A 25,806-nucleotide genomic window follows, 5' to 3' on the forward strand; every position below is an offset into this window, starting at 1 on the left:
GAGAGCAAATATTCGTCTCGGGTGTTTACGATAACTAATCGGATCTTGGATTGGATTGAACAATGGTACCCAACGTAAGTATAGAAAATTTCCCTAGGCTAATCGGATTGACGATCTCTGTCTCAAATGTGATCCGATTGATGACGAAAGCGTGGAGACGCAGAAGCATGCTTGAAAAGTAAGTCTCTTTATTTTTTTAAATAATCACACAAAAAATCAAAGATAAAGTTAAAAAGAATGATTTGAATTTAGATTTATTGTAATATTTTTTGTCTAAACACTAAATTTTGTTTAAATTTCTATTTGTAAAAATTAATTAATCTATTCTAAAGTTTGTGGTTATATCGAAAACAAATCAAAATTAATAAAACAATTATTAATTGTTAGGTACAAATTAAAGCATATAATATTTTAAGCATATCATATAAAATTCCTGTTTATTATAGACTTAGTAAAAATAACTTTGAAATCATTCAACTACATTACACAATAATCAATATTAATTTATATGTTAAAAATCAATAATGTTTCTAAAAATGTTCTTTTTATTCTTTTCCAGATCGTAAATAAACTTCAACTCCAAGAATAAATAAAAATTACTGGAAAATGGATTGACATGAAAAGGGCATTATTGAACAATATCAATTTGTGCTAACTTAAAATTTGTAAAATCTGCTATTCTTTGTTAGTTATTCATTAGAGAGTAATAATATAAGAACGGAATATACATAAATAAAATTAAAATAATTGTATGCATATATGATGCGTATATTCCATTTTTATATTATTACTCTCTAATAAACAACTAATAAAGAAAAGTAGATTTTACAAATTTTAAGTTAGCATAAATTGATATTGTTCAATAATGCCCTCTTCATATAAATCCATTTTCCAGTAATTTTTATTTATTCATGGAATTGAAGTTTATTTACGACCTGGAAAAGAATAAAAAGAACATTTTTAGAAACATTATTGATTTTTAACATATAAATTAATATTGATTAATGTGTAATGTAGTTGAATAATTTCAAAGTTATTTTTACTAAGTTTATAATAAACAGGAATTCTATATGACATGCTTGAAATATTATATGCTTTAATATGTACCTAACAATTAATAATTGTTTTATTAATTTTGATTTGTTTCCGATATACCCACAAACATTAGAATAGATTAATTAATTTTTACAAAGAAATTTAAACGAAATCCAGTGTTTAGACAAAAAGAATTACAATAAATCTAAATTCAAATCATTCTTTTTAACTTTATCTTTGATTTTTTGTGTTATTATTTAAAAAAATAAAGAGACTTACTTTTCAAGCATGCTTCTCGGTCTCCACACTTTCGTCATTAATCGGATTACATTTGAGACTTGAGACAGCAATTGTCAATCCGATTAGCCTAGGGAAATTTTCTATACCTACGTTGAGTACCATTGTTCAATCCAATCCGAGATCCGATTAGTTATCGTAAACACCCAGCAATCGTCAATTCGATACTGTAGGGAAATTTACTATACGTACGTTGAGTATCATTGTTCAATCCAATCCGAAATCCGATTAGTTATCGTAAACAGAATCGAGGTTACAAAAAGCAGCTCCTAAAAGTGTCACTAAAGTATGAGCTGACGAGTTGACAGCGGTGGCGCCTAGATATAACGCCTGTGGCCGCACTCAACTCACGAGAAAATCTCCTGCGGCGTGGCCGCCTAGCGGTGGCGTTAGCACTCACTTGTTAAACCCATTTCAATCTGAAATTACAGAATTTCAACTTGCTGGCAAAACTCACGCAAACCGCGTACACAGTTTACATGCATAAGACGCGCAAACTGTGCGCACAAAAAAATGTTATCTGGGTGCAAGCAACTTACGAGCAAATATAATTAACCAATACACCAGCAAATCACATGCAAAATGGTATCCATTTGCATGTGATATGCTGGTGTATCGGACAATACATGAGCTTAACTAATTTGCGGGCAAAACTCACGCAAACCGCGTGCACAGTTCACATGAGTAAGACACGCAAAGTTTGCGCGCAAAAAATGTTATTTGGGGAGCAAACGACTAGCAATATGTTAGCCATCTGCATGTAATTTGCCAGTACATGGGACAATACATGAGCTAGCCACTTGTAAGCAATATACACTATGTAACACGTTCTACGAACAAAACGCATGCAAATCTGTTACAAAGTTCGCATACACATTGCGCGCAAAACTTGCCAGCAAGAAATGTTATCTGGGAACTGTAGTTTTTAGCCATTTCATCGGATATAAGATAATGTAAAATATTCCTGATAGTTTTTTTCATATCTGTACTGTTACATTGCCTAAGATTTGTTATCTACAAAATAAATAGAAACAAATTAATTTTAATATTGTATAATGTATTTTTAACATACGTTATTAGATTATTACTTTTATTTATTATTCTGATTGTAACGATTATTGGGCGCAGACGATACAAAAGGACTAAAACGCTTGATCGGATAAATGAATATACTTTACAATACTATTTGTACATACATCTGAATTACAATTATCTCGCAACGCGCAGTATCACATGCGAATCATGCGATGCCAACGATTCCTTGATCAATCGTATGCGCAATTAACTATAATGGAAACCTACAACCTGAGACGGCGGACCATTTGTGGGAGAGAGATACAAATGACAATTCATGTACAATTATTTTTTAAGTACTGCGTAAAATAAAATGTTTCTTTATTAAAGAACCAAATTCTCTCTGTTACTATTAAACATCTTTTTTAAGTAAAAACATGAATATACAAAATATAGGCATAAACGTATTGATATGTATTAATATCAATGTTAATGTAAATAATTCAGACTATAATAAATAAAAAATTACGCGAAAGTAGACGTAATTAATCATTAGTGCACCCCATTCTCGATCCCTGTTCTGGATGCAACACACGCGTCAGATTTTATTTACAGCAAAATGGATGTTAGCACGGACAACAACCCACATCCATTTCTCGTGGGTTGTTGTCCGTGCTAACATCCACACTGTTTATAACGGCGGGTTGCAAAATGGATGTGACACATAGTTCCTATTCTGGCCAGAATGGATGTGCATCACTAGTGCACGGGAGTTTCTAGTGTCCCTAGAAGTAAGAATTTGGCCAATGTTGTCTCATTTTTCATTGGCTCTGAAGCAAAATGGCGGAACCAATAAATTCTTATGGATACTGTTGTAGCCACGTTTGAAGTATATCATTAGGCTTATTCGTGTTGTTCGTACTTTTTGGCATTATGGAATGAAAGAAATAGAGAAAAAGGATATTTTTTGTATATAATTATTAAAAACTACAAAATTTATTTTAATATTATAAAAAAGCATACATTAAATATTTAATGATAATAGTAGACAATATTAAAATTGCCAATTTGCCCTTCCAATCTTTTTTATCTATCCGTTTGTTTTCTGTTCCTGAACTCTCTAAATAAGTGTACACTTAAAATAAAATAGATAGATTTTTCAAAGTTAGCGAAAGCAAGAAGGAACGTTCCAGTGCAGTCTAGTGCAGGAATAGAAAACAAGCCTTATAATGCTCGCCGTTTTAAATTGACTGAAAAACGTCTCATAGATTTACCTTTTTCACTAGTGTTTGTGTACAGTTAATTATACAGTCATTTTCTGCAAAATAAATAAATTTGAAACTATCAAATAAAATTATTAAAGAAAGGTTATAATGTCATTTTTTATTTTACAATTGTCTGTACATACCTATTTTTTTCTAATATAATTGTTATTGTTTTTTAAATTGTTTTTGTTATTGTTTATAATGCGTATAATTAATTATCTGTGTGTGTGTGTGTGTGTGTGTGTGTGTGTGTGTGTGTGTGTGTATGTGTGTGCGTGCGCGTGCGTGTGCGTGTGTGTGTAATTACACTCAGTCGACGCAGTCACACAGAACATATATAAAGTCACACGCAGTCACACGCAGCGTGCGATATTAGTATGTATGTATAGTCGTGAGCTAAAAGGTTGCAACACATTTTCTTAAATGGTTTTTTGAATGTAGACTTGCTCCTCGATCGGCAAACGTAATTGGTTGAATCCACAGGTAAGAACCAATTACGTTTGCCGTTCGATGAGCGAGTCTACATTCCAAAAACCATCGAAGAAAATGTGTTGCAACCTTGGGTGTACAGTCGTGTTCATTATAGTTGCGACACTTTTTCTTAGATGCGTTTCTGAACGCGCAACTATAACAAGAGCTGAGAACATGATTGGTTCTTACTTGTGGATCCAGCCAATTACGTTCACCGCTCGATGAGCAAAACAACATTCCAAAAACCATCGAAGAAAAAGTGTCGCAACTATAATGAACACGACTGTACACCCAAGGACTTTGATTCTGTCCATGGGGAAATTTTCCAAACTAAGAAGTCACCACTTTCTACATACTCGCAGTTCATGATTAATGAAACAACTAGAGCTTATTGGTCGTTACGTTAATCATGAACTGTAAGTATGTAGAAAGATACCGACTTCTCAGTATGAAAAATTTCCCCATGGACAGAATCAAAGTCCTTGGGTGTACACCCAAGGACTTTGATTCTGTCCATGGGGAAATTTTCCAAACTGAGAAGTCAGCACTTTCTACATACTTGCAGTTCATGATTAATGAAACTACTAGAGGTTATTGGTCGTTACGTTAATCATGAACTGTAAGTATATAGAAAGATAGTGACTTCTCAGTTTAGAAAATTTCCCCATGGACAGATTCAAAGTCGCTGGGTGTACATACGATACGCACAAACATGTGCTATTAATCGTGGTGATCGTGGTACAGTCGTGTTCATTATAGTTGTGACACTTTTTTTTCGATGGTTTTTGGAATGTAGCCTTGCTCATCGAGCGGCGAACGTAATTGGTTGGATCCACAAGTAAGAACCAATCATGTTCTCAGCTCGTGTTATAGTTGCGTATTCAGAAACGCATCTAAGAAAAAGTATCGCAACTATAATGAACACGACTGTACACAAGCAGTCATTAATGCCTTCCCTAAGGAGGTTAGGCGCGTTCCAGACACACGCATCGCATCTAGGTGTTCATCACACATGATTGTTAAATTGGACTTGCCAGATTGGTCAGATTTAACAATCATACGTGATAAATACATACTGCGACTTTTTTGGAATCGGAAATTTAGAATAATCCAGGAAGTCAAAGAAGACGTGTTTGAGTACCGAGTGAGAATTTTAAAGCAATTAATATAAAAGTTATCGACTTTCCACATCTTATAATTACAGTCATCACACTCGAAAAGGAGACTGACTGTAAGTTCTGTACAGAGCTTATCGCCATTAATCAAGAACCAACTAACACGTGCGAGATAGTGAGAAGCTTGTTGGAGGTTGGAACGTTTATAAAAATCTGTCATCACAACAATAGATGCTCATGCATTTACTGTTATCTCTTGTACATCCTTTTTACCAATGAAGGTCAAAAAGAACAAGGCAACTGAGTAAGCATTTAGTTTAGAGACAAATTTAGAGATAATTGAATTAAATTTGCCAGGAATTAAAACGTGAACATAAAACAATGCGAAATCGAATAAAGGTTATTGATTATGTTCATGTGCCTCTCTCGAAGTGACCTTGACGAAACTTGATTGACTTAAGTCACAATTATTATTAATTGGCAAAATTATTTAAAATAAAATTTCTATTCTAAAAATTTTCTAATTATTTAATTTGTTGCATTTATTCCAATTTTTTTTTCTTAGGTTAAGCAACAAAAAATTTCTATCCTTAATAAAATGTGTTGATAAGTCAATTGTTGATTAAGTTAATCAGAGTTTGATTGAGAAAATATGATAAAATAGATATCACATGAAATATTACTGTTACATATTGCTTCATTATAATTTGATTGTTTTTAGCTACTACAAAAAACTGACAAAAAGCAAAAAGCAAACACTCCACTTTTTAAAAAGGACAGGACAATGTAGTGATGCTAACACTAGCAAGAATACTTCTAAAAATTTGGTAGAAGATGCCAATGATAAGCAGAATGTTCCTGTGGCAGGTAAGCAAATCCTTTCAAAGAGAGAAAAATCATAAATGCCAATTTTAAATGCAAAAAGAAATACTCCCGCAATGAAGATACTATCAATGAAACATCTGATTTGTATTAAATGTAAAGAATTTACTTTTTTTCTTATTTACATATGTACAATCATTAATTCCTTTTTGGTGCTTCAGATAATTAAAAATAGCTTTTGTTAACATTCTTAAGTTTGCAATCATTTGAATTTCAGATTTCACGAATACTTTAGCAAAATTGAAGAATCTCAAACATCAGACAAATGAAAAAATCAACCAATCTAATGAGAAGTTGTATAACTCTGAAGAAAAGATGGATATGAACGACAATTCTACTCTGATTACTCCTGTAGAAAGAAATTTAGGTTCACCTCTTGTAATTGACATGCTCTCGGACAGTGTCACTTCAATAAATCTGCCACAAATATTTGAACAGGAACAAAAGACAGAATTAAGTGAGGAAATTACTGACAATGACATCCTTGACATGAGTGAATTTTTAAGAGGAGATGCAAGCATGATAGGTGCAGGATCTGTAAATTTCCAGTACAACACGGATATACAAAGACATTTGAAGCAGTCGACACCTGTGCCATCGAGTGCGGCTAAAAGTGATAAAAGCCAAGATGCTGACAGTGATGACAGATTAAGAGACATAAATGTATGTGTTAATAATGTAAATAGTCCTATCAGAAGTCTTAGGCACAAAGAATATGGCAGAGACAGAAGTTCTAGATCAATAGATTTTGATAGTGATATAGAAGCACGTGATAGTCCTAGGCATAAAAATCGCGGTAACTCGCGTCAATCTACATGCAAATGGAAGCCGACGAAGGTTTACTGCATAAAAGACATGACCATTGTTAAAATGGAAAGTAAAAGTAAATTCTCCTTCTTTGGCAAGCTGTCGGTAAAAGTGTTGTACGGCGCTGTGAAAATTTATGGTTTTATACTAGATAAATCAAGTGGTGCCACAAAAGTGTACTCTCCACGAGGATACAGTAGTGTTGTTATAGAAACTAACGAGGAATTCCCAGAGGATAGTGTCGACGATGTATGGACGGCGCTTGCTCCAGAAGGCATTACGCGAGATTCGGAGAGCAAGCTGCAAATCGACATAGATAACGTCCGTCCGGGAGAGGTTGTCCTCGTGCTGCGGAATTTCGAAAACAAACTGACACTCTTCCTGAAGACATACTTTGTACACTTCAATTTGTTCTCGAATCGTTTTCAGCAGAATCCCTCCTATATCCCGTGGACAGATCCCAGACGAGCTGAGATGGTGCTGCAAGCACATCTATGTATTGGACAACATAATTGTAAACGATTGATCATTGAGCCCTGCATCACAAAAGACATCACAGAGAGGATGCTAAGTCACAGGTATGTGAACGAGTGGACGTGCACGCTGATCGCTGGTGGTAAGAATGTCGGCAAGTCAACCAGCGTGCGGTGTTTGATTAATAGTCTGTTGCGCACGTCGAAGGTGGTTTTGCTGGATTTGGATCCCGGACAAGCGGAGTGTACGCCGCCCGGTTGCATCTCGTACAGCTTGATCGAGGAGCCATTAATGGGGCCAAATTTCACACATCTAAAAACACCGGTTTACCAACTGTTCATCGACGAAGTGAATATCAGTCAATGTATTACGCGTTACTTGGAGGGTATTAAGATGTTAATCGAGAGATTAAAGGAGTGCCCCGAGCTATCCCGTTTGCCCGTCGTAGTGAACACGATGGGCTTCACGAAGAATCTTGGTTGGGACATCATGATTTTCACAATAAAGCTAATCAGGCCATCCATCATCCTCCAGATCACGTCAAGGGAAACGAAAAATAATTACGGCGACTTTCTCAGTGCGGAAGTTGTAAATAAACAGGTAATACATGACTTGTTTCATAATAAATATATTTTTTGTTGAGCGATGAATTTCTGAAGAAAGGATGTTTAACAGGAATGCTCATTCACATTCTACCACGAGAATTTCGTCGATTGGAATAGGCCGTGTGAGCACGATTTATGTATAATCTACTCTCAGGCGGAGACCGAGCGCAGGCGACCAACTGACGACTCAGCGCAATGGAAGAGGAAAATGGAGCCATATCAACAACGCGAGCTCGCGATGATGTCTTACTTTACCGGTCAGATAGACGATAAAAATCCTCTGTAAGTTTGTACTGCACCTATATCTCACATTGTTTCATAAAATTTATATACTCTCTGTAATTTTAATTTGATTATTTCAGTTATTCCAACCAAATTAACATGAGGCCTTCACTCAATATTTACAAAGCGGTGCCGTATACGTTAGTATTTTATATCTTAGAGACATGCAAATATTAAGTAATAATATTCATATGAATATCTTGATATTTACAGAGCGCCCTTTTCTTCCTTATGCATTATACCTCAACGATCATCCGGAGTGCCTGCGTCACACGCTTTAAGCGTCATAAATGGTAATATTGTAGCGCTATGTGGTATAGATTTAACGGAGGAATCTTCACAGGAGTCTGAGAGCATCTCTAGTCTCCGAGTACTGACGCAAAGATCTCCTTTATGTACATGCTACGGGTTCGGTAAGTACTGATACTTTTACAGTATAAACTTTTCTAATTAATTTTTTTTTAAATGAATACAATGTTGGATATTAATCAATTAATAAAATCAATTAAAATTGTCAAACGGTTCTGTAGAATTGATCGACTAAATTTAATTAGTAAGATTGATAATAGCATAATTACGATTTATTTGATCAATTATTGAGATAAATCAAACACCGTTGACTAAAAAAATAATCGTTAATCATTAATTTTTAAGAACTTAAAGTTTGTCATATCGAAAAAATGTTCAACATTCAATATTACTTAATAAGTTATTTTATTTTTTGTATTGATGTGTTAATCTATTCAGCTATCAATCAATACTATATAAATTAGTGACTAAAACTAACAATAATTGATTAATTTTATTGATTAAAAATTTAATTTATATGTAAGATATATCAGGTCAACTAAAAAATTTTATTTGTTTATATAAACTTGAGTTTTTAGTTGTAATTATTAATCGATTAATTGATTACATTTTACCCAACACTAAATATAGAGAACATTTTTAAAAAATATTATAAATGCACTGTATTATTGTGTAGGAATAATTAGAGGTGTCGACATGGAACGACAGGAAGTGTACATAAACACTCCGTTGCCGATATCGATCATGCAGCATGTAAACTGCCTGGCAGGTTGTACACCCGTTCCTCCGGCATTGTTACAATTGCATCAAGGTGCTCCTTATGTCGGTGGAGACGCAACGTTGCCGACGAGTCGTGAGCCTCGCAGAGGATACTTTCGCATGAGATATCAAAATAAACCAAATAAATCATAATAAATCAAATAAACCAGGACATATATTTGACATGCCTTGGCACAATTTTTTATAAATGGTCAATTTTTTTGTAAAATAGAACAAGAACAAATTACAAATGTATTATACTAGCAGATGAATATTTTATGTTACATTTTAATAATTACACTATTTTGTGTTAAATCAAGCTATAAAATCACTACGCATAACTCAGAGTAAATGTAGTGTTTGTAAAAGAAGAAAAAGATGTAATTAATAAAACCTAAACTTAAACGATTCATGTTTAGTTACCATCCTTTTCTTGTTTTGAACACAAAAATATTGATATCTATATATATTTTGATCTCCTGTACTGTATATCAGTAAAATTATATAATAGAATATTAACATGTAATTAAAGATTATGCTATGTGTATAATTCGGCAAATTGTGCAACACAGAGATCAATACTAGATGATGTACAATATATATATGTATGTGTGTATATATATATATATTAATCATGATCATTGGTAAGGAACACCTCATTCGCTATATCTATACGTATAAGAAATAATTATAATTACGTAATTTGATCCAGGAACAAAGATAAAAAATTATTTGTACATATATATATATATATATATATATATATATATATATGTATATATATAAAATAGTTATCATGCAAATTAATCCAAAATTAATGAAAAATTAAATCATCAGTGATTAATGATGACCAATTTGAAAATTTTACTAAGTGAAAATTTCGTTAAATTGTATTAAATGCTAAAGAGGCAAAATATCTTCTTAAGAAGTAGTCTCCTTATTCGTCTCGTCTTCATTGCACTTAAAATATGAGCATAAAGGTCGTAATATGGCAGTAAGTGTTTGTACGCTCCAAGATTTGCCAAGTATTTTCTGTCGATTCGTGGCTGACAAATTCTTCACATCCGTATAATGTCGTGGAAAACCGAAGATTTCCTCGAGTTCGGTAATCCATATCGTATCAGTTTTACCTTTCATTATAATTGGTTTTAATTCCGCTTTTCCTAGAATAAAAATAAGAAATTGAATACAAATTATTATCGACAAAAGTATCCATAAGAAGAAAAAATACCTTGTAATAAGGAACCCTTTCTGCCCGTAACTGTACGAAGTTTTTTGCATAGAGCCTCTCGATTCAAATTTGGCGTAAGCTTATCCTGAACGTTCTGTCGGCTTTCAAACAGCGGCATATAAGGATTAAAGGGAAGGTTATGCCAGTAAAGCCTCAATCTGTGCTGGGGCGAAAAGTCCGCAGAATCTATGACGTCAGGTTCCCGTCCTAGATTCCTGTAATTAATACAAGAGTTAATTTCGTGTGATTGTAATATTACCCGTTGCCATTGAACTGAAGTTAATAAACATTTTAATTTACTTGTTAATTTCTAATCTATACTCGGTTGGCATGGAAGCGACATTCTCGAATAACCAAAACATGTGCCGATCTTTGTTGGCTTTTTCTACTAGTTTTTTAATTCGGCAATACTCGAAAAAGAGAACGCCAGTCCCCCTTGGATCTACAATCACAAGAAAGATTAAAATCATAATTGCTTACAAACTTTTGAGAGACGTTTTATTGGATGTTGATAAGTACCATGAAGACCTAATCGCGCTGGATTGACCAAACTCAAGTCATTGCATGGTGATCCACCAATTAACAAATCAATTGGCGCAATTTCTTGAATTTTCTCTTTTGTAATGCCTCTTACATCTCCTAAATAAGAAATACGATCGCCAAAATGGGCGGAGCTAATCGTTAACGCATTTACATCAATTTCACTAGCGTAATAAACTTCCACAACAAGTCCTAACTTTTGGAGCACCAAAAAACCTGTGTGTTTAATATAAAAAATAACATTTAATATCTTTAATAAATTTGTGACAGAGCTAAATACAAGCTTTCAAACAAAAAGAGATGCAAATTTCTTACCAGTGCTCAAACCATCGAAAAGCGATAGTACACGCACAGGTCTATTTTCCTTTTTATAATGTGTAATATCGACATCAGACGTGAGCTTAGAGGTGCGGAACATTCGTGTATATCTCTTTTTCCAATCTAACCGCGGACGCAATATCATATTCGCGGGCTGTTTGCTTTCGTCTCTGCAGAGGAAACATTCCCACGGATCTTCCAACAGCATATCATCGAATGATTTTGGACACAGCAAAAATTTCAAACATGCCGTACAGTAGACACTGAAATGGATAACGTATTAAATAACTATACTCTGACGCGACAAAAATCTATTTTAAGCGGGAATATGAACTAACCGTGGACAATCTTCTGAATCACAAATAAGAACGGTTCCGGTGGTAGCGCAAATGGTGCAATAAAACTGGGATCAAACATGAAACAAAGCGACAATCAATATTTCAATCTTTAAACATCATCGGAGCTGCCGAATACTTACGCACTTGCCATCGTTCCCATGCACGAACATACACGGTTTAAACTCGTCCTAGAAAAAGGCAAGAGCAGATAATGCTCATTATTATGCCAGAAAACGAATTTGTTTGGTCTCGAAAATTATTATCTTACAGTCGCTAAAAATTTATAAATAATTTAAAAATGTGTCTTACTGAACATTTTTTACACAAAGATCCCGTAAAGAACGGATGCTCCTCCTTTTTGCCTTTATAAATCTTCAGACATCTTAAACATAATGCTTCCATCTCGCATTCTCCTGACATTGCGCGACGAAGATCATCTATGGTTGACAAAAAAATTATTAATAAAAAAATTGATATCAAAGAGCAATAATTTCTTTATTTATACTCATTGTATAATTTAACTCACTGCTCGCTTTTATATCACGCTTTCGTTCAGCATCTACATCTAACTTGAACTTCAAATCGTTGATTTTATTTACTATCACGCTGGAATATTTATCATATATCTTATTAGAGTCTGAAACTTGTAATTGGTTATACGGTTTGTGAATATTATTCGAAAAATATTCAAAAACATTATCTAAAGTCCAGTTATCCGTGTCGCATCCTAAACGTGAGCAATAATCCTAAAAAGTCAGATTCAAATGTCGTAAAAGTTTTTGGAAAGTCTTACGAAAAAATATTCATCATACATGAAACACACATCGTATATTTAAATAAATCATTTATGATATTATTAGTTATCTCCGATAAATAATTGTTTAAATTATTTACCTTGGAGGCCTGAAGCACGCCTTCGAGATACTGCTGTCTATTACTATTTTGAATATATTCGCGCATTTTTTCTATTCCTTTGTGAAATTTCAGAAATTCGAGATGACGTACCTAATTAAATACAAAATGTAAAATAATTTGTTACATAGAAAAACAACATCAAAAATGTTTTCTCTTTAATTCTTTAATATTAAAACTAGTCACCTCCGAAACTTGATAATCTCCATACCACATAATCCATTGACAACCAAAAATCGGTTCTTTCAAACAGCAATCACGATAATCAACAATCATCGCTAAAAAAAAAATATGTAAAAAATTCTTCATACTTGTGAAGAATTAAATAAATATCAGAAAAAAAATAAAAAACAAAGACAAAAGAATAAATGCGCTTATACCGGGCCACCAACAGTGTCCGGGGATTTTCGCCCAGGCTATTACACCAGGTTGTTGGTGTTGCAAACATAAACGCTCATCATCGATCTGTTCCCAACTTGTATTTACATCTTTTTTTTCTATATTCTGCTTTTTCGATGGTGGTGCCTCCCTGGAAGGAGAATCCCCTGTAAAAAGAGTTTTATTAAATTATTAGTGTTTATTAGCGTTTCAAATACGGTATGCGAATATCACAAATATTTAAAAAATCGTACTTTTCTGATTTAATATAAATTTCTTAGTAGCTTTGGCATTCTTTTCCTTCAAGGTTTCCAGTCTTTCTAGTATATGCTCCGGATATGGATAGAACGTTAACTCATCCACTATTATAGTAAATAATTTTTGCATTTATTTACAGCACGCTTACGAAGGGACGATTCGTAGGATATCGTAACTTACGTGTCTCCATATCAGATATGTTCCGTTGTATCCAATAATAATAAGGCTTTGTCAGAGTACAGTTGAAACGTTGGCGTAGTATCTAAAATAATCGTAACGGCACATCGCATTTTTGGAAGTAATTCTTATTGTCTTTAATTTATTCTCGAAGAGTTATTAAAGAACCTGTATAGTCGCGTCAATGGCGCGCGTACGAATACTTTTATGAGACTGTTGCGATAATCGCTCCTCCAAGTTCCTCGAGAACGGTTGTATCTGTGTGCCTTCTTTGAGCTGAAATCACGTCAATTACGTTTTACTGTCTTTTTCCAACAATGAAGAAGATTTCTCCGCTCAGGACATTGTACTAATTTACCAGCGATATGTGCGATTCTCCGAGCCAGTAGACCCACATCTTGCCGGGCGCAGGAGCCATTCCTACATGTTCAGCTTCGATGATCAGTGCTGCAATATCATATTTTTTTACTTTAAGAAATATATTTTTTTAAGAGAATAAAGCGTTCAAAATCAAATAAACCTTATTAAATATCTAATTGAGGGATATTTTTGAATGAAGGGTACAAACATAAAACAAGTTGAAAAAGTTACATTTTCAGGAAACAAAAAGATTCTTATGTTCAAACTGTTCATAAATATAATAATTTTTCTCCAAATGTATAGTAAGTATAAAAGTAGACAGATAAATTTTCAACAAAATTGTAATTATAGTTAATACCTTTTAATTAATTATTTAAAAAATTAATTTAAAAAAAAGTCTGGACTTGTTTGATTCTTGTGAAAATTTTATATTTATCACTCATGATATGTATTTTACATTTACATTTTTCCCCTAATATTAATTTTTTTTACAGTATTAATAATAATTAAAAGTGAAAAAAGAAATATTATTTACAATATAAAACAATATATTTTTTCATTTTTTGTTTATAAAATTGTAAAGTTGATCTTGATAAAAATGTTCTTTTATGATGTGTTTTTCTTTATATAAATGTGTTTTTTCCAAACATATAATAGATATACGAGTATGAACAAAAATTTAAACTTTAGAATTAAGAATTTATTCGTTTAAAAAATAAGAAATCTCTAGACTTATTAGGTTATTCAAACGTTATATTCACTAATTATATTTACATTTCCCGTTTTTTTTTTTTATATCAAAACAAAGCTAGTGGTAGAGATTTATTTGGACTTGTTTGATTTTTGTACTTTTCAATTAAATCGCACATGTGACGAAAACAATATTAAAAATATCAATAATATCTTTAATTTCTGCAATTAATTTTCATAATTTGTACTCAATTTACTATAATTATCTATAATTTGTAACATGAGCTAATTTTGCACGGAATACATATGATACTGTGTAATTATTATCCTTAATATATTTACCTGGCCACCATCCTGAAAAGAATCCCCATACTAGTTTGCCTGCACGATATTCTTTATAGTTTTTAGTTTTAGTCTTTACTAGAGCCCTGGTCACTCTACGTGGATCACTTTCACTATCGTGCTTCAAATGCTCCAAATTTTTACGTGGGATTTGTCGCATTACATTTACTTTGTTAACAACTTTCATGTTTTTCGTATCCTTATGTTGAACCTATTATTATTATATTTATATAATATTGTATATTATAATATTATTGGTATATATTATATTTAAATACATTGTTGTAACACATGATGCTTTCACTGTACTAATTGCATCTATTCTTTTTAAACTACTGCGATAAATAAAACAAGTATTTCAAAATTTCCAAAAATTTTAAAGCAATTAACCGAAAGGGTTTATATGAACAAATTTAAATAAACAATAAATCTAAGCGTTGAGAGTCAGGCTGATTTTATTTTATTACGTTCGCAATTTAATGATTGTCTTGTTTATATCGTCATATAAGAAGATTATTATTATAAGATCAAAACGTTTGACGAGAAGTTTTATTATTAAAATTTACAAACATTACTTTGCTATTTATATCTCACAGCATTAATAGCCCGATTCTCAAAGCCCAGATTTATATCGTTTATTTCCAAAAATTATTTCAAAAAATGGATTGTTTCAAAAACATCTTGTTCTGCATAATAATCATTGTTATGTGTAATATTATTTTAAAAAATTTTGCGAAAAAACGCGGACACGCACACACGTACAAAAAGGAACGATGTAATAATTTTTTTTCATTTTACGTGCAATATATTTAAGCTACTCACATAATTTGAACACAAAAAGAGTGTCTCTAATGTTCACGTTGCACGTACTGTATTGAACTATCGAGCAACAAATGATCGCAAGAATCGAATGTGACGAATAGAACCATGGACCATCGAATCTTCGAATTGAATCTCGAAATGGCTTTGTAAGTACATTCAATCAACTGCGAAACCATGAGAGAAGACGCCGAAAATTCGAGACAATACCTTTAGTGTCGGAGCCTAACGAGTTTAAGCTGTCAGCTTTCTATATGGGCACGACTCTAAGCCGTGGATCTCAGAATTTTAGCGCGGTACATATGTGCTAATCACGCGGGGTGTGCATATTGATAACTCGCGCTTCAGAATTTGATAATTGCCAAATTTAATTAGCGGCTAAGTTTTGTATGTTGAGTTTCTCAAGTTATAAATGTCTGGTATTTTTCGCCTGTTACAATATTAATAAAATTGCTTATATCTCGATGATTTAATTAACTTATAGTGTATGAACTTTTTATGTTACTTTTGTGTTCTGAATTCATTTATGAATACTTTTGAATGAGAGAAAAAGTCGTTAATTTGGCTACATTTTCCAACCCGATTAAATTTTTTCAAGTTTAAGTATTTATGTATTTCACTTAAATACATAATATACTTGAACTTCAGTTTAAGCAGTTATATATTTAACTTAAATGCATAAATACTTGAACTGAAAAAATTCAATAAAGTTGAAAAAATTAGTCAAGTTGACAAATTTTTTTTCTTAGTGAAGTTATATTTTTTTCTCAGTAAAGTTATATTACGAAACACTATATTTTGCTCACCCCAATGGAATCATCATCTTCATCCTTAACAAGGCTGCAGTCTGATGTCGATCTCTTAATTGTCCTATTTTTATTTCTATACGTGATTATATCCTTCGCTTCGTCACGTTGATTTATGAATTCTATATTTTCCAAATCCACGTCCGAATCGTATAAAGAATTATCTCGCGCCGTTGAATTTGACACTTCGCGATACTTGTAACATGTGTTATTCAACGCCTCGTATTCCTCGTCAAATTTTTCGTCTTTTGTCGAATCGTCGTTAACAATCTTCTGAGCCAATAGCAGCGCGCCATCAACTTCGTTACCGCATTCTTCAGTTGAGGATTCTAAGGTCGATCGGCGCCAGGATGAGTGGATCTCGTCGTCGTCGTTGTCGCTACTGTTCTCCGATTTCCAGCTCTCCTCCATGTTTATTTTCAAGGAAGATCTCGATCGCGGAGTATCGAAATCAACGCAATCATGAAAAACGCTTCGATAAGCCGTTTCTATTTTCTCATCGAATTTACAATCGATCGAATATCTGTATCTTTTTTTACGACGCCTAGCACGGTTGTTAAAGCTCATCGATAATTCTTCGACATTCATTGCTTCGCGTCTTTCTACCAAATCGAATGATTGTTTCGAAATGATTGTTTCCTGAGACGGGAAATCCCAATCAAGATCGTCGTCCTCGTCCAAATTGTATTCCATGAAATCATATTCCATAGAGATATCTCGACTGAGATCCTTCGAATTTGAGAGCATATCCTTCTCAGTTTCGGAAATCTTAATAATTTTAAGGTCCTTTGCAATTTTCGTGTTTATGCACTCTTGAATATCCCGCATAATAGCGGTAGCCATGTCCTTCGTTTTCCTCTTGCACGGGCAGGCGACATTTGTAAAATTATAAGAACGCCGTTGCGCTTTACAGTCAGAACATTTCTGTACCGTAATTTCCTTCGCGACATCACGCGTACCAACAGCGACATCACCTCTCGATTTGCGTCTTGAAGAATTCTCCTCCAAATCGTGAGAGCTTCGCCTACGATTATTATGATTGTACGTAGTGGAATTGAAAATTTTCTTTTGCTCCCGACCAATTAATCTGTTTCTTCTTTTCTTTGCCACTTCGGAACGATCCTCGCTATCTTTTAACTCAAGCTCCTTCTTTCTCGATGACGCTCTTCCGATTCGACGCGAGGCGGATTTATCGAGGACCTTGCGCGACGCACGTCGTTCTGTAATTTTCGCTAACTTGGAAATTCGCGCGTTATCTCTGGAAGTATCGGGAACCGTCGTTACATCCTCCCAGGTGTCGAAATGATTGTTCTCGGTGCTGTTATCGATCCGCAGGACGTTCATGAAGTAATCAGGATATTCCGATAGCTCCGTTCGATTTTGCGACTCTTCCTTCGCGTGACTCGACGAACGGAATCTGGAGTACTCGGAGTCGGAATAATCAACATGGGCGATCTCGTCGGCGGAGCTCGTCTCCGATGTCGTTTGACTAATTACTTCTTCTTCATCATCGTCGTCGGCGGTGGCGTCCTCGCCAGTCGATCTGTAACTTTCGGGTAAACGTTCGTCGCCAACGAAAACGCGAGATCGTGTTAACGAAGAGTTTGCCCTCGCCGATAATCTCGCCGAGCGATCGTGCGATACGGTAAAATTTTCTCGCTTAGATTTTCGCGACGAGGTGTCTCTCTTGGCCGGGAGATCTGCTGTTGCGTCATCAATTCTCGGACGCGCTTTCCTTTGCCGTCTCATCGACCACGTTTTCTTCTTTCGCCGCGTTTTCCTCTTTCGCCTCCGGACAGGTGGCTTCGTATTGGTGGTCCGTTTAATTTGCGCCGGATCGATGAACGGCCACGAGTTACCGAAGATATTCGCGGGTTTGCACGCATCATCCTCGCGATCGTTCGTTTCGGGATCAGAAAATTTTTCCGAGTCCTCGGTGGCGGACTGAGAATTTAATTCAAAGGAATCAGCGATGTGGAGTATGTCGACTTCGTCGAGGGAAGATTCGCGGAGCAAACCAAGGTCTAACGCGCAGTGAAAGGCCCAAGCATTCGTGGATAATTTCGATGATCCGCTGTGTTGTTCCGGCTTTGGAATTGGCTCCTGAAATGATTAAAATCGTACAATTTAAGGAGACGCACAACTTCAATTTATTTTGTAAATTTAATCACACAAAACAATAAATTCTTAATTCACGTATATTTTTAATCTTGAATGCTATTTGTTTTTATTTAAGTATGAAATACTCTCTTCAAATTACAACTGTTCGCTTTTCAATTTTCTTTTTCTTTCATTCTTCATTTTAAACTTTCTTTTCTTTGTTTTTCTTTTTTTTTAATTTTCTCTTTTATAATCTTTTTTGTATACAAATAAATTTTTAACTTTGGTAAAAAATTAATAAATTAAAGTTCATGTGTTTCAAAAATAACTAGTTAAAGTTAAAAATTAAATCATTTAAAATTAATTAAGTGAAATTAAAAGTTATTATATTTACTATTTAACTTTCAATTTTTTAATTATCTAACCCTGTAAATGAGTTACAAGAGTTTGTAACGCGGTGCAATGCAAGATCTCCCTAAGACACTGGGGTAGTTTCGCACAGCGAAAGAAACTCCGCATTGCGTTCACGCCGTCTCTGTTAAATGCCCCACTCGAGTTATTGACCACGCACGGTCCCGTAAGATAGGCGGTACGCCGCACGCCGTCTGGGCCAGCCTCCCCACTCTCCTCGGTCGCTCATTGTCAGTCATTCAACTGCCCGAGGCGCACGTGCGTCGGCGAAGAGAATGGGAAAGCGACCCAGATGGCGCGCACATGCGTCTATCTGACGGGAGCGTGTGCGGTCAACGACCCGAGTGGAACATTTAACAGAGAGGGAACGCATTAATCGGCGTGCATGCGCGCCTTGGGCTAGTCTCTCTCGCTGCGCGAGACTACCCCAACGACTTTTAGGGAGATATTGCATCGCATCGCGTTATAAAATCTCGTAACTCATTTGCAGGATTAGGCAATTAAAAAATTAAAAGTTAAACAATAAAGTTAATAACTTTTAACTTAACTTAGTTAATTTTAAATAATTTTTAACTTTAACTAGTTATTTTTGAAACACATAAACTTCAATTTTTTAACGTTAAAAAAAGTTTAAAATAAAGAATAAAAGAAAAAGAAAATAGAAGAGCGAATATACACATTTTTAATAACCGCTGGATTAGGTATAATATTTTGAAATTTTGATATAGAAATAAAAATTTATTTAATAAAATATTATTTTCTTTTCTGTTTTTTAGGAAAAATCATATGTAATAGACAAATATTATAAAACGTTGGATATATAAAAAAAAACATAAAATAATGAAAAATAAAAAAAGAAGAAAAAAGGGAAAAAAAGATGAAGAGAAGAAAGGAAAAAAGAGAGAAAGAGTTTGAAATAAAAATTCATATTTTAATAATATTAATATAACATTTGTTATAAAAAGTAAAGGTTAGAATCATAACTCAGCACTGAAATATTAAAGAAACATTGCATAAACCTTATATTGAAACATTGTAATATTGTATAAAAGTTACAAAAGATTTCTGCAATCTTACTACAAGCTTGCGGTAACGTTGAAATGTCCGCAATTGTAAAAATTTTTATGATGTTTCGGATTACTTAAAATCGTCTACTGGTTTTATTGATGGAAGAAACGTAACGCAATGCAACGCCACTAATTTTTATTTCTGCCAATTGCATTATTTTTTACTAGTAATAACCAAATCCATTTTCGGACAGACTATCAATGATTATGAAATAAGTGAAGATAGTTTCGTAAGTAAAATATTATATTCATTATTAGAGCATACCTATTAGAACATACCTTCAAAATGTGATTCAAACTTTCAAAGATAAGTAAAATGTTCAGCTCGTCCTACCTAACCTATGTCCATAATTAATAGACGACCGACTGTAACAGCGATAGAGAAACGACGGTTGCCTGTACACACAGGCGGATCTGCCGCGGCGGATCTGCCGCGACGGATCTGCGAATTTGCTACCCACAAACAACATGAGTGAAATGTGCAATGAATCGGCCGCAGCAGACCTACACCACCTATAGACATAAGATGGTGTTGACCAAACCTGCCCGCATTGAACATAAAATAATCCTAATCCAAGCATATTTAATGTTAAACGAGCGCAATTCTATTCTTTAAATAAAATAAAATTTGTTTTCAATTAAAAATATCTTTTCGCTTTGTTTATTCTTAAGAATAATTTATTCTTAACCGAAGATTATTTATTCTTAGCGCTATTCTAAACATAAAATATTCTTAAATTAAAGCATTTATGCATTTCTTTAAGAATTCATTTTTTATGTGATAAAATAATAATATTAATTAAGATATTAACATCAAGAATCTTTCATCTTTTATTATTAAACACAATAAATTATCAGTAAATCGTAATTTTCTCAAGATATATTAAAAAGTACAATTTTTAGAATATTTTAATGATTAATATTTAAAATATAGAAAAAAGGCGGGAGTTACTGGATACCACTTTTTAGAACTAAGAAAATATACATAATATAACTACTTATAATAAAAATTGGCAAAGGATTGATATCCATTACACTATAGCTAGAAGTTCTTCAGATAAACGGTGTGAACAAAAAATTGAAGCGAGAGAAAAGTTAGTTATTGAACAGGGAATGAGATATTGGGTACAATATTCTTATAAATTAAGATATTCTTATAAATTTCTAATTCAATATAACCATTTTCTTTCCCGTAATATTATAATAATTTATTATAATATATTATTAATAATATAATTTTCTAAATCGAAATTGGTGTATTATTCATTGAAAGACAGAGTGAATAGTTCCTATTTCAAGATTATACTTATAATTATACCAATTGGTGTCTTTCAATGAATAATACATTAATTAAAAGTACTCCCCTCCTTAATTGATATCACTGAAAGACAATGAATAATCATTGATGATCACAGTTGTAAGTATAGCTCTACAAACCAGGAAGATTTTACTGATTCAGACTTAGACAGAATAAAATTTATATTATTTCCAAGAAGTACATATATATTATTCTCTAATATTCGTAAGTTTACGCGATGACTTCACATATCGTTTTCAAAATTACTTATCTCGCAAACAAATCTTATTTCTCAGAATTAAAAATCGTGTCGCTCACGATACAATTACGCATGATCGAATGATCGCCGCGGGAGAATATGCGGCACGTGAAATTGCATCAGCGACGCAACACCGGAAGTGAGAGACGCACGGACGGGAGAGTCTCTCCATAATCCAGGATGTGTTTGCTTATTTCGTAATTACGAGAGAGTAAAGTGTATAAAGAAAATGTATTGGATCGCGTCGCATCCGTGAGCAGATTTCCCACGGGTAAACGTAACTCGCAACATTGACAGAACCCTGGTGTCCCGGGGACGAGGGGAGGAGAGTTAGAGAGAGAGAGAGAATCAGGAAAGTTTCGCAGCTCTCGCTGCGGTGTCTCACGTGTGTGTGTGTGTGTGTGCGCGCGCGCGCGCGCGCGCGTATACATGTACGTGCAAAAATCTCGTCTCTCAAAGAGAAACAAATTGAGGTCGTGGGCGCTTGATTAAAATTAAACCTAAATTAATCCCTCCTTCAACCTTCTCCTCGGCCGCGCGTCGCCGCCCGCGGTAAACACGCGGTTTTCATATTACCGCGCCGCCGTGTCGAAGAGGGTAGTCTCTCGAAACGAGAAGTAGTACTCTCGCGGCGAGACGAGCACGCTCTTGATCGCGACGTAATATTCGCGCACGGCGTAAACATTACATTTATATCTTCCCCTTCTCCGCCCACCCTTTTGCCCTCTCTAGTAGCTACACGCACTTTCGTACTTGGCATGCGTGCACCCGGAGCACGAGCCACTCTTCTGTCTCTTTCTCTCTCGTAATGCTTCCCGGAAGTCTACGAAGACCTGAATTAAGTATGAAGTCATAAGAAATGTAGATGCGCTACAAAATGAATGTCCGCTGTAAAGTCGGCGCGCGCGACTCTCCTTATTCGCCGACAATGCATTTTAGTGCATTAATCGCGACGGCGCAGCGATGCGAATAATAACGCGAAAATGCGCGCGGACGTTAATAATTCCGCAGGCTACGTTTCAACACGCGATTTAATATTTTATCCTTACGTAGAGAAGATTAATTAAGCACTTAATATAAACATATGCATGTATCAGTGTTACGCAATTATCTTATTTTAAATTTTGCAGTTCGAAATATATCTGTGTATTTATGTAGATTTTCAAGATTTCAAATCTACGTACATTTGTCTCGAATCTTGAAAAAATATAAAGAAAAAAAAGATGTTTAACTGTAAATATTTTGACGTCCGACTCAGATTTTTTTTTGTTTAGTTTTTGCTAAAGAAAAGCCGACCTCGTATTTTTTCCGGGAATCCATAAATATTTGATGCGTTAAAAGTGTAAGATTGCGTATACGACATGCGTGTAATTCAGCGTCTATATACGATTTGAAAAGTCAAGACAGAAAGAATTACCGCTGGAGACAAGAGAAGAAATCAAGCAATTTGCATAGGGCATAAATATTTCAATATCAACGGGGCGGTGTAGCGCTCCCCTTTGAAAACCGCCTTTTACTCCACCCTACCATTCTACGGTAATTGCGGCGTGTCCGCGCCGCAATGTCTTATTTCAAATAAACGATCGATAAAATAAAATATAAACGAGCTTGGGAAAAAATGCTACCGGTGTGCAGGCGTGTTCCGTTGAATCACACGATAATTGCGATATTGCTACTGATATAGAAAGCATAATTTCGCCGTGGACGGAGTCCGATATTGGCCACCAGCCGGCGACGCTATTTTTGGCGGCGCGGAAACAAAGATATTTGAACAACACGCGAGTTGCGTATGTACGAGGAACTCTCCGCGACCCGCATTCGAATCGCCCTTTAAATAGTGATCCGCACGTTCCGGCTCCGGGGTGTCGCGCAAAGGAAAGAGAAAAGAGAGAGGACACGTGCTGCACGTGGCGCCTCTAAAACGTGCATCTAGAGGCCGGTTTGCACCGCGACGCGCGGTCGACCTGTTGAATGGAAACCCCGTCATTAACAGTTTTATGCGAGCATACTTGACGGCAGTCCGCCGCCATTCCGATTGTTCGCTATTTAACTGCAGTATTAACCGAGAGCGATATTAAGGTGATTTTTACACCCCAGCAGAGAGAAACTAGAGCTCAATCGTGATAATTTTCTTTACTGATCGAGAATTTATATCTACACTGAAAAAAAAGAGTTTAGTAATAATCTTTGATGAAATAATTTCGATTAAATGTTTGCTTAATGTAATCAAATATTTAGTAATTATGTTAATAATAGCCAAACATAATAACAGTAACTAATCGGTTATCAAACAGTTACTAAATATTGCTAAATATTTAGTTATATTAACTGAATATTTAATTAAATCTATTTGACTAACATGAGGCTTACTAACTATCAAGTTTGATTATTATTACTAGACTCTTTTCAGGGTACTTTTTAAAAATTTCTCTTTATTTTTTGTCTTTAGGAAACATTGAATAAATCTATGTATAAAATAATCCCAAATATTAATAAATTGTAAAACAGTTAGTAACATCCAATATGTAATTAATGAGTGATTTTTAATTGAAGTGTACATTGAGAAAAAAATTGTTAATTTGATTAGATTGTTCATCTTGATTGACAAGCTCTTCAGTTCAAGTATATAAATGCTTAAACGCAAGTTCAAGTATTTATGCATTCAAGTCAAATACTTGGACTGAAAAAATTTTATCGAGTTAAAAAATTTAGTCAAGTTAACGACTTTTATTCTCAATATAAAAATCCTCGGTGACGGTTAAAAAAAAACTAGATGACTACTATTCTCAGGTTAATTCCATAATGTTGCGTTTCGCGTCAAAAAATTACGTGATTTATAATCTTGGATTGGAATTGATTAGACGCAGACTCCACATTCGCGCATTTTTATTCGTATGCATTTTGTGGTCCGACATTTGCAATCATTCATCGTATTTCGGTGCTAACGTAATTGCTTTTACCCTCCCCTTCTCTCCTCCACACACACATAGACATACCTACACAAAACAAAACATACAATATTGCTCCGTTAAATCGATTAAGAATTTACTTCTTCGCTGCTCGCAATTGCAAATTGTTTTCCCGCTATTTAGTGTATTTAAGATAACGGAACGTACCTTGTAAATTTCAAATATTATTTCCTTTTGCTAAACCTTTCATTGTCTGGCGATTAAGCATTTAGAGACGTGAGCGTCAGTTACCGGCGCACGCAATTCCCTTTACGTTCGCCGACACGCGGACGTTTTCGACTGCTCTTCCATTAATTGTCGAATTACGTTCCCGATTGCGGTACTAGAAGCGAAGAAATTTCAAGGAGCGCCAAATTGCGCAACCTAATCGGCCTCTGAACTCGCGAATGCGGAAACAACCGCGGGGAGGGCGATAAATGAATCGAGGTCGGCGGGAGGCGACGGCATGGCCGAGAGATCCGAATCGCCCTTTAAATAGTCACGCGGAGGGTTGGCGAGGACATGGAAAAAAAAAAGGAGAAAAGATAAGAGGAGAGAGAGAAAAAGAAAGAGAGAAAACGGGAGGGCGTTGCACACAGGCGCGCGTTTACGTAGCGCCTCCAAAGGCATTTCTCGAGGTCGCTCCGCTCCGCCGGGGTCGACCTGATGAATGGAAACGTCGGTATTATTGTGTTTACACGCGGGACACACGGGTGCCTCTCTCGCCACACTTGGCGTGGAAACATTCCATTCATAAAGCGTTCCGCGCGTTCCTCTCACCGCCGCACACACACCCCCGCCGTACGGCCCACACCTATGCACATGCACACACACAGAGAGAGAGAGAGAGAGAGAGAGAGAGAACGGGGAAGGGTACGCGACCCTCTGCCTACCGCGCGGGGGTTGACACCAGTGACGTATTCAGAATTTCGTTGCCGCGCCAAGAGGGGTGGCAACCCCGCCCCCGCCCCGAGATAAAGCCGCGCGGAGATTTCCCCCGACTCGCGATAATATACCCACCACCCTCTCCCTTACTTCGTGCCGAAAATAATTCCTCGCTCCATTACGCGGGAAAACGGGGAGATTCCCGACGTGCCGCCCGCGCGTCTAGCGACGAGGATATTTGATTGACGACCCGCGGATTTTTGCTTATCCTTGCGATCACCCATTCTGCGGCCGACCGTGTCCCACCCCTTGATCCAACCTTTGATCCAGTTATGCGTATTAATTTCTCACGCGT

General features: G+C 35.1%; 2 protein-coding genes across 3 annotated transcripts in view; one reads left to right on the forward strand and one right to left on the reverse strand.

Annotated features, from left to right (window-relative positions):
* Positions 1–5,056: 5,056 nt before the first annotated feature.
* LOC105205258 (polynucleotide 5'-hydroxyl-kinase NOL9) lies at positions 5,057–9,723 on the forward strand. 2 transcript variants are annotated; one of them, XM_011174607.3, is made up of 8 exons: positions 5,057–5,226; positions 5,287–5,501; positions 5,919–6,064; positions 6,297–7,960; positions 8,036–8,247; positions 8,328–8,387; positions 8,461–8,660; positions 9,233–9,723. In XM_011174607.3, exons 2-8 carry the CDS (start codon positions 5,473–5,475, stop codon positions 9,466–9,468), a joined length of 2,547 nt encoding a protein of 848 aa, XP_011172909.2. In that variant the 5' UTR covers positions 5,057–5,226; positions 5,287–5,472; the 3' UTR covers positions 9,469–9,723. The 2 variants fall into 2 exon arrangements, with proteins under 2 accessions (XP_011172909.2, XP_039303158.1); XM_039447224.1 differs by having other exon boundaries at positions 5,057–5,501.
* LOC105205288 overlaps positions 9,571–25,806 on the reverse strand; it is a 136,353-nt gene continuing 120,117 nt past the window's right edge. The window contains exons 3-20 of the mRNA XM_011174635.3: positions 16,485–18,587; positions 14,860–15,070; positions 13,826–13,914; positions 13,636–13,743; positions 13,471–13,552; positions 13,287–13,394; positions 13,035–13,199; positions 12,841–12,932; positions 12,637–12,747; positions 12,269–12,488; positions 12,052–12,179; positions 11,883–11,930; positions 11,743–11,807; positions 11,402–11,667; positions 11,066–11,302; positions 10,847–10,988; positions 10,547–10,761; positions 9,571–10,478 (exon numbers count right to left, since the gene is read on the reverse strand). Of these exons, the coding sequence (XP_011172937.1) occupies positions 10,237–10,478; positions 10,547–10,761; positions 10,847–10,988; positions 11,066–11,302; positions 11,402–11,667; positions 11,743–11,807; positions 11,883–11,930; positions 12,052–12,179; positions 12,269–12,488; positions 12,637–12,747; positions 12,841–12,932; positions 13,035–13,199; positions 13,287–13,394; positions 13,471–13,552; positions 13,636–13,743; positions 13,826–13,914; positions 14,860–15,070; positions 16,485–18,587 (4,632 nt within the window). The 3' untranslated portion in view covers positions 9,571–10,236. The remainder of the gene's footprint in view (positions 10,479–10,546; positions 10,762–10,846; positions 10,989–11,065; positions 11,303–11,401; positions 11,668–11,742; positions 11,808–11,882; positions 11,931–12,051; positions 12,180–12,268; positions 12,489–12,636; positions 12,748–12,840; positions 12,933–13,034; positions 13,200–13,286; positions 13,395–13,470; positions 13,553–13,635; positions 13,744–13,825; positions 13,915–14,859; positions 15,071–16,484; positions 18,588–25,806) is intronic.

This window comes from Solenopsis invicta, chromosome 3, assembly GCF_016802725.1.
Source record: "Solenopsis invicta isolate M01_SB chromosome 3, UNIL_Sinv_3.0, whole genome shotgun sequence".
NCBI lineage: Eukaryota > Metazoa > Arthropoda > Insecta > Hymenoptera > Formicidae > Solenopsis > Solenopsis invicta.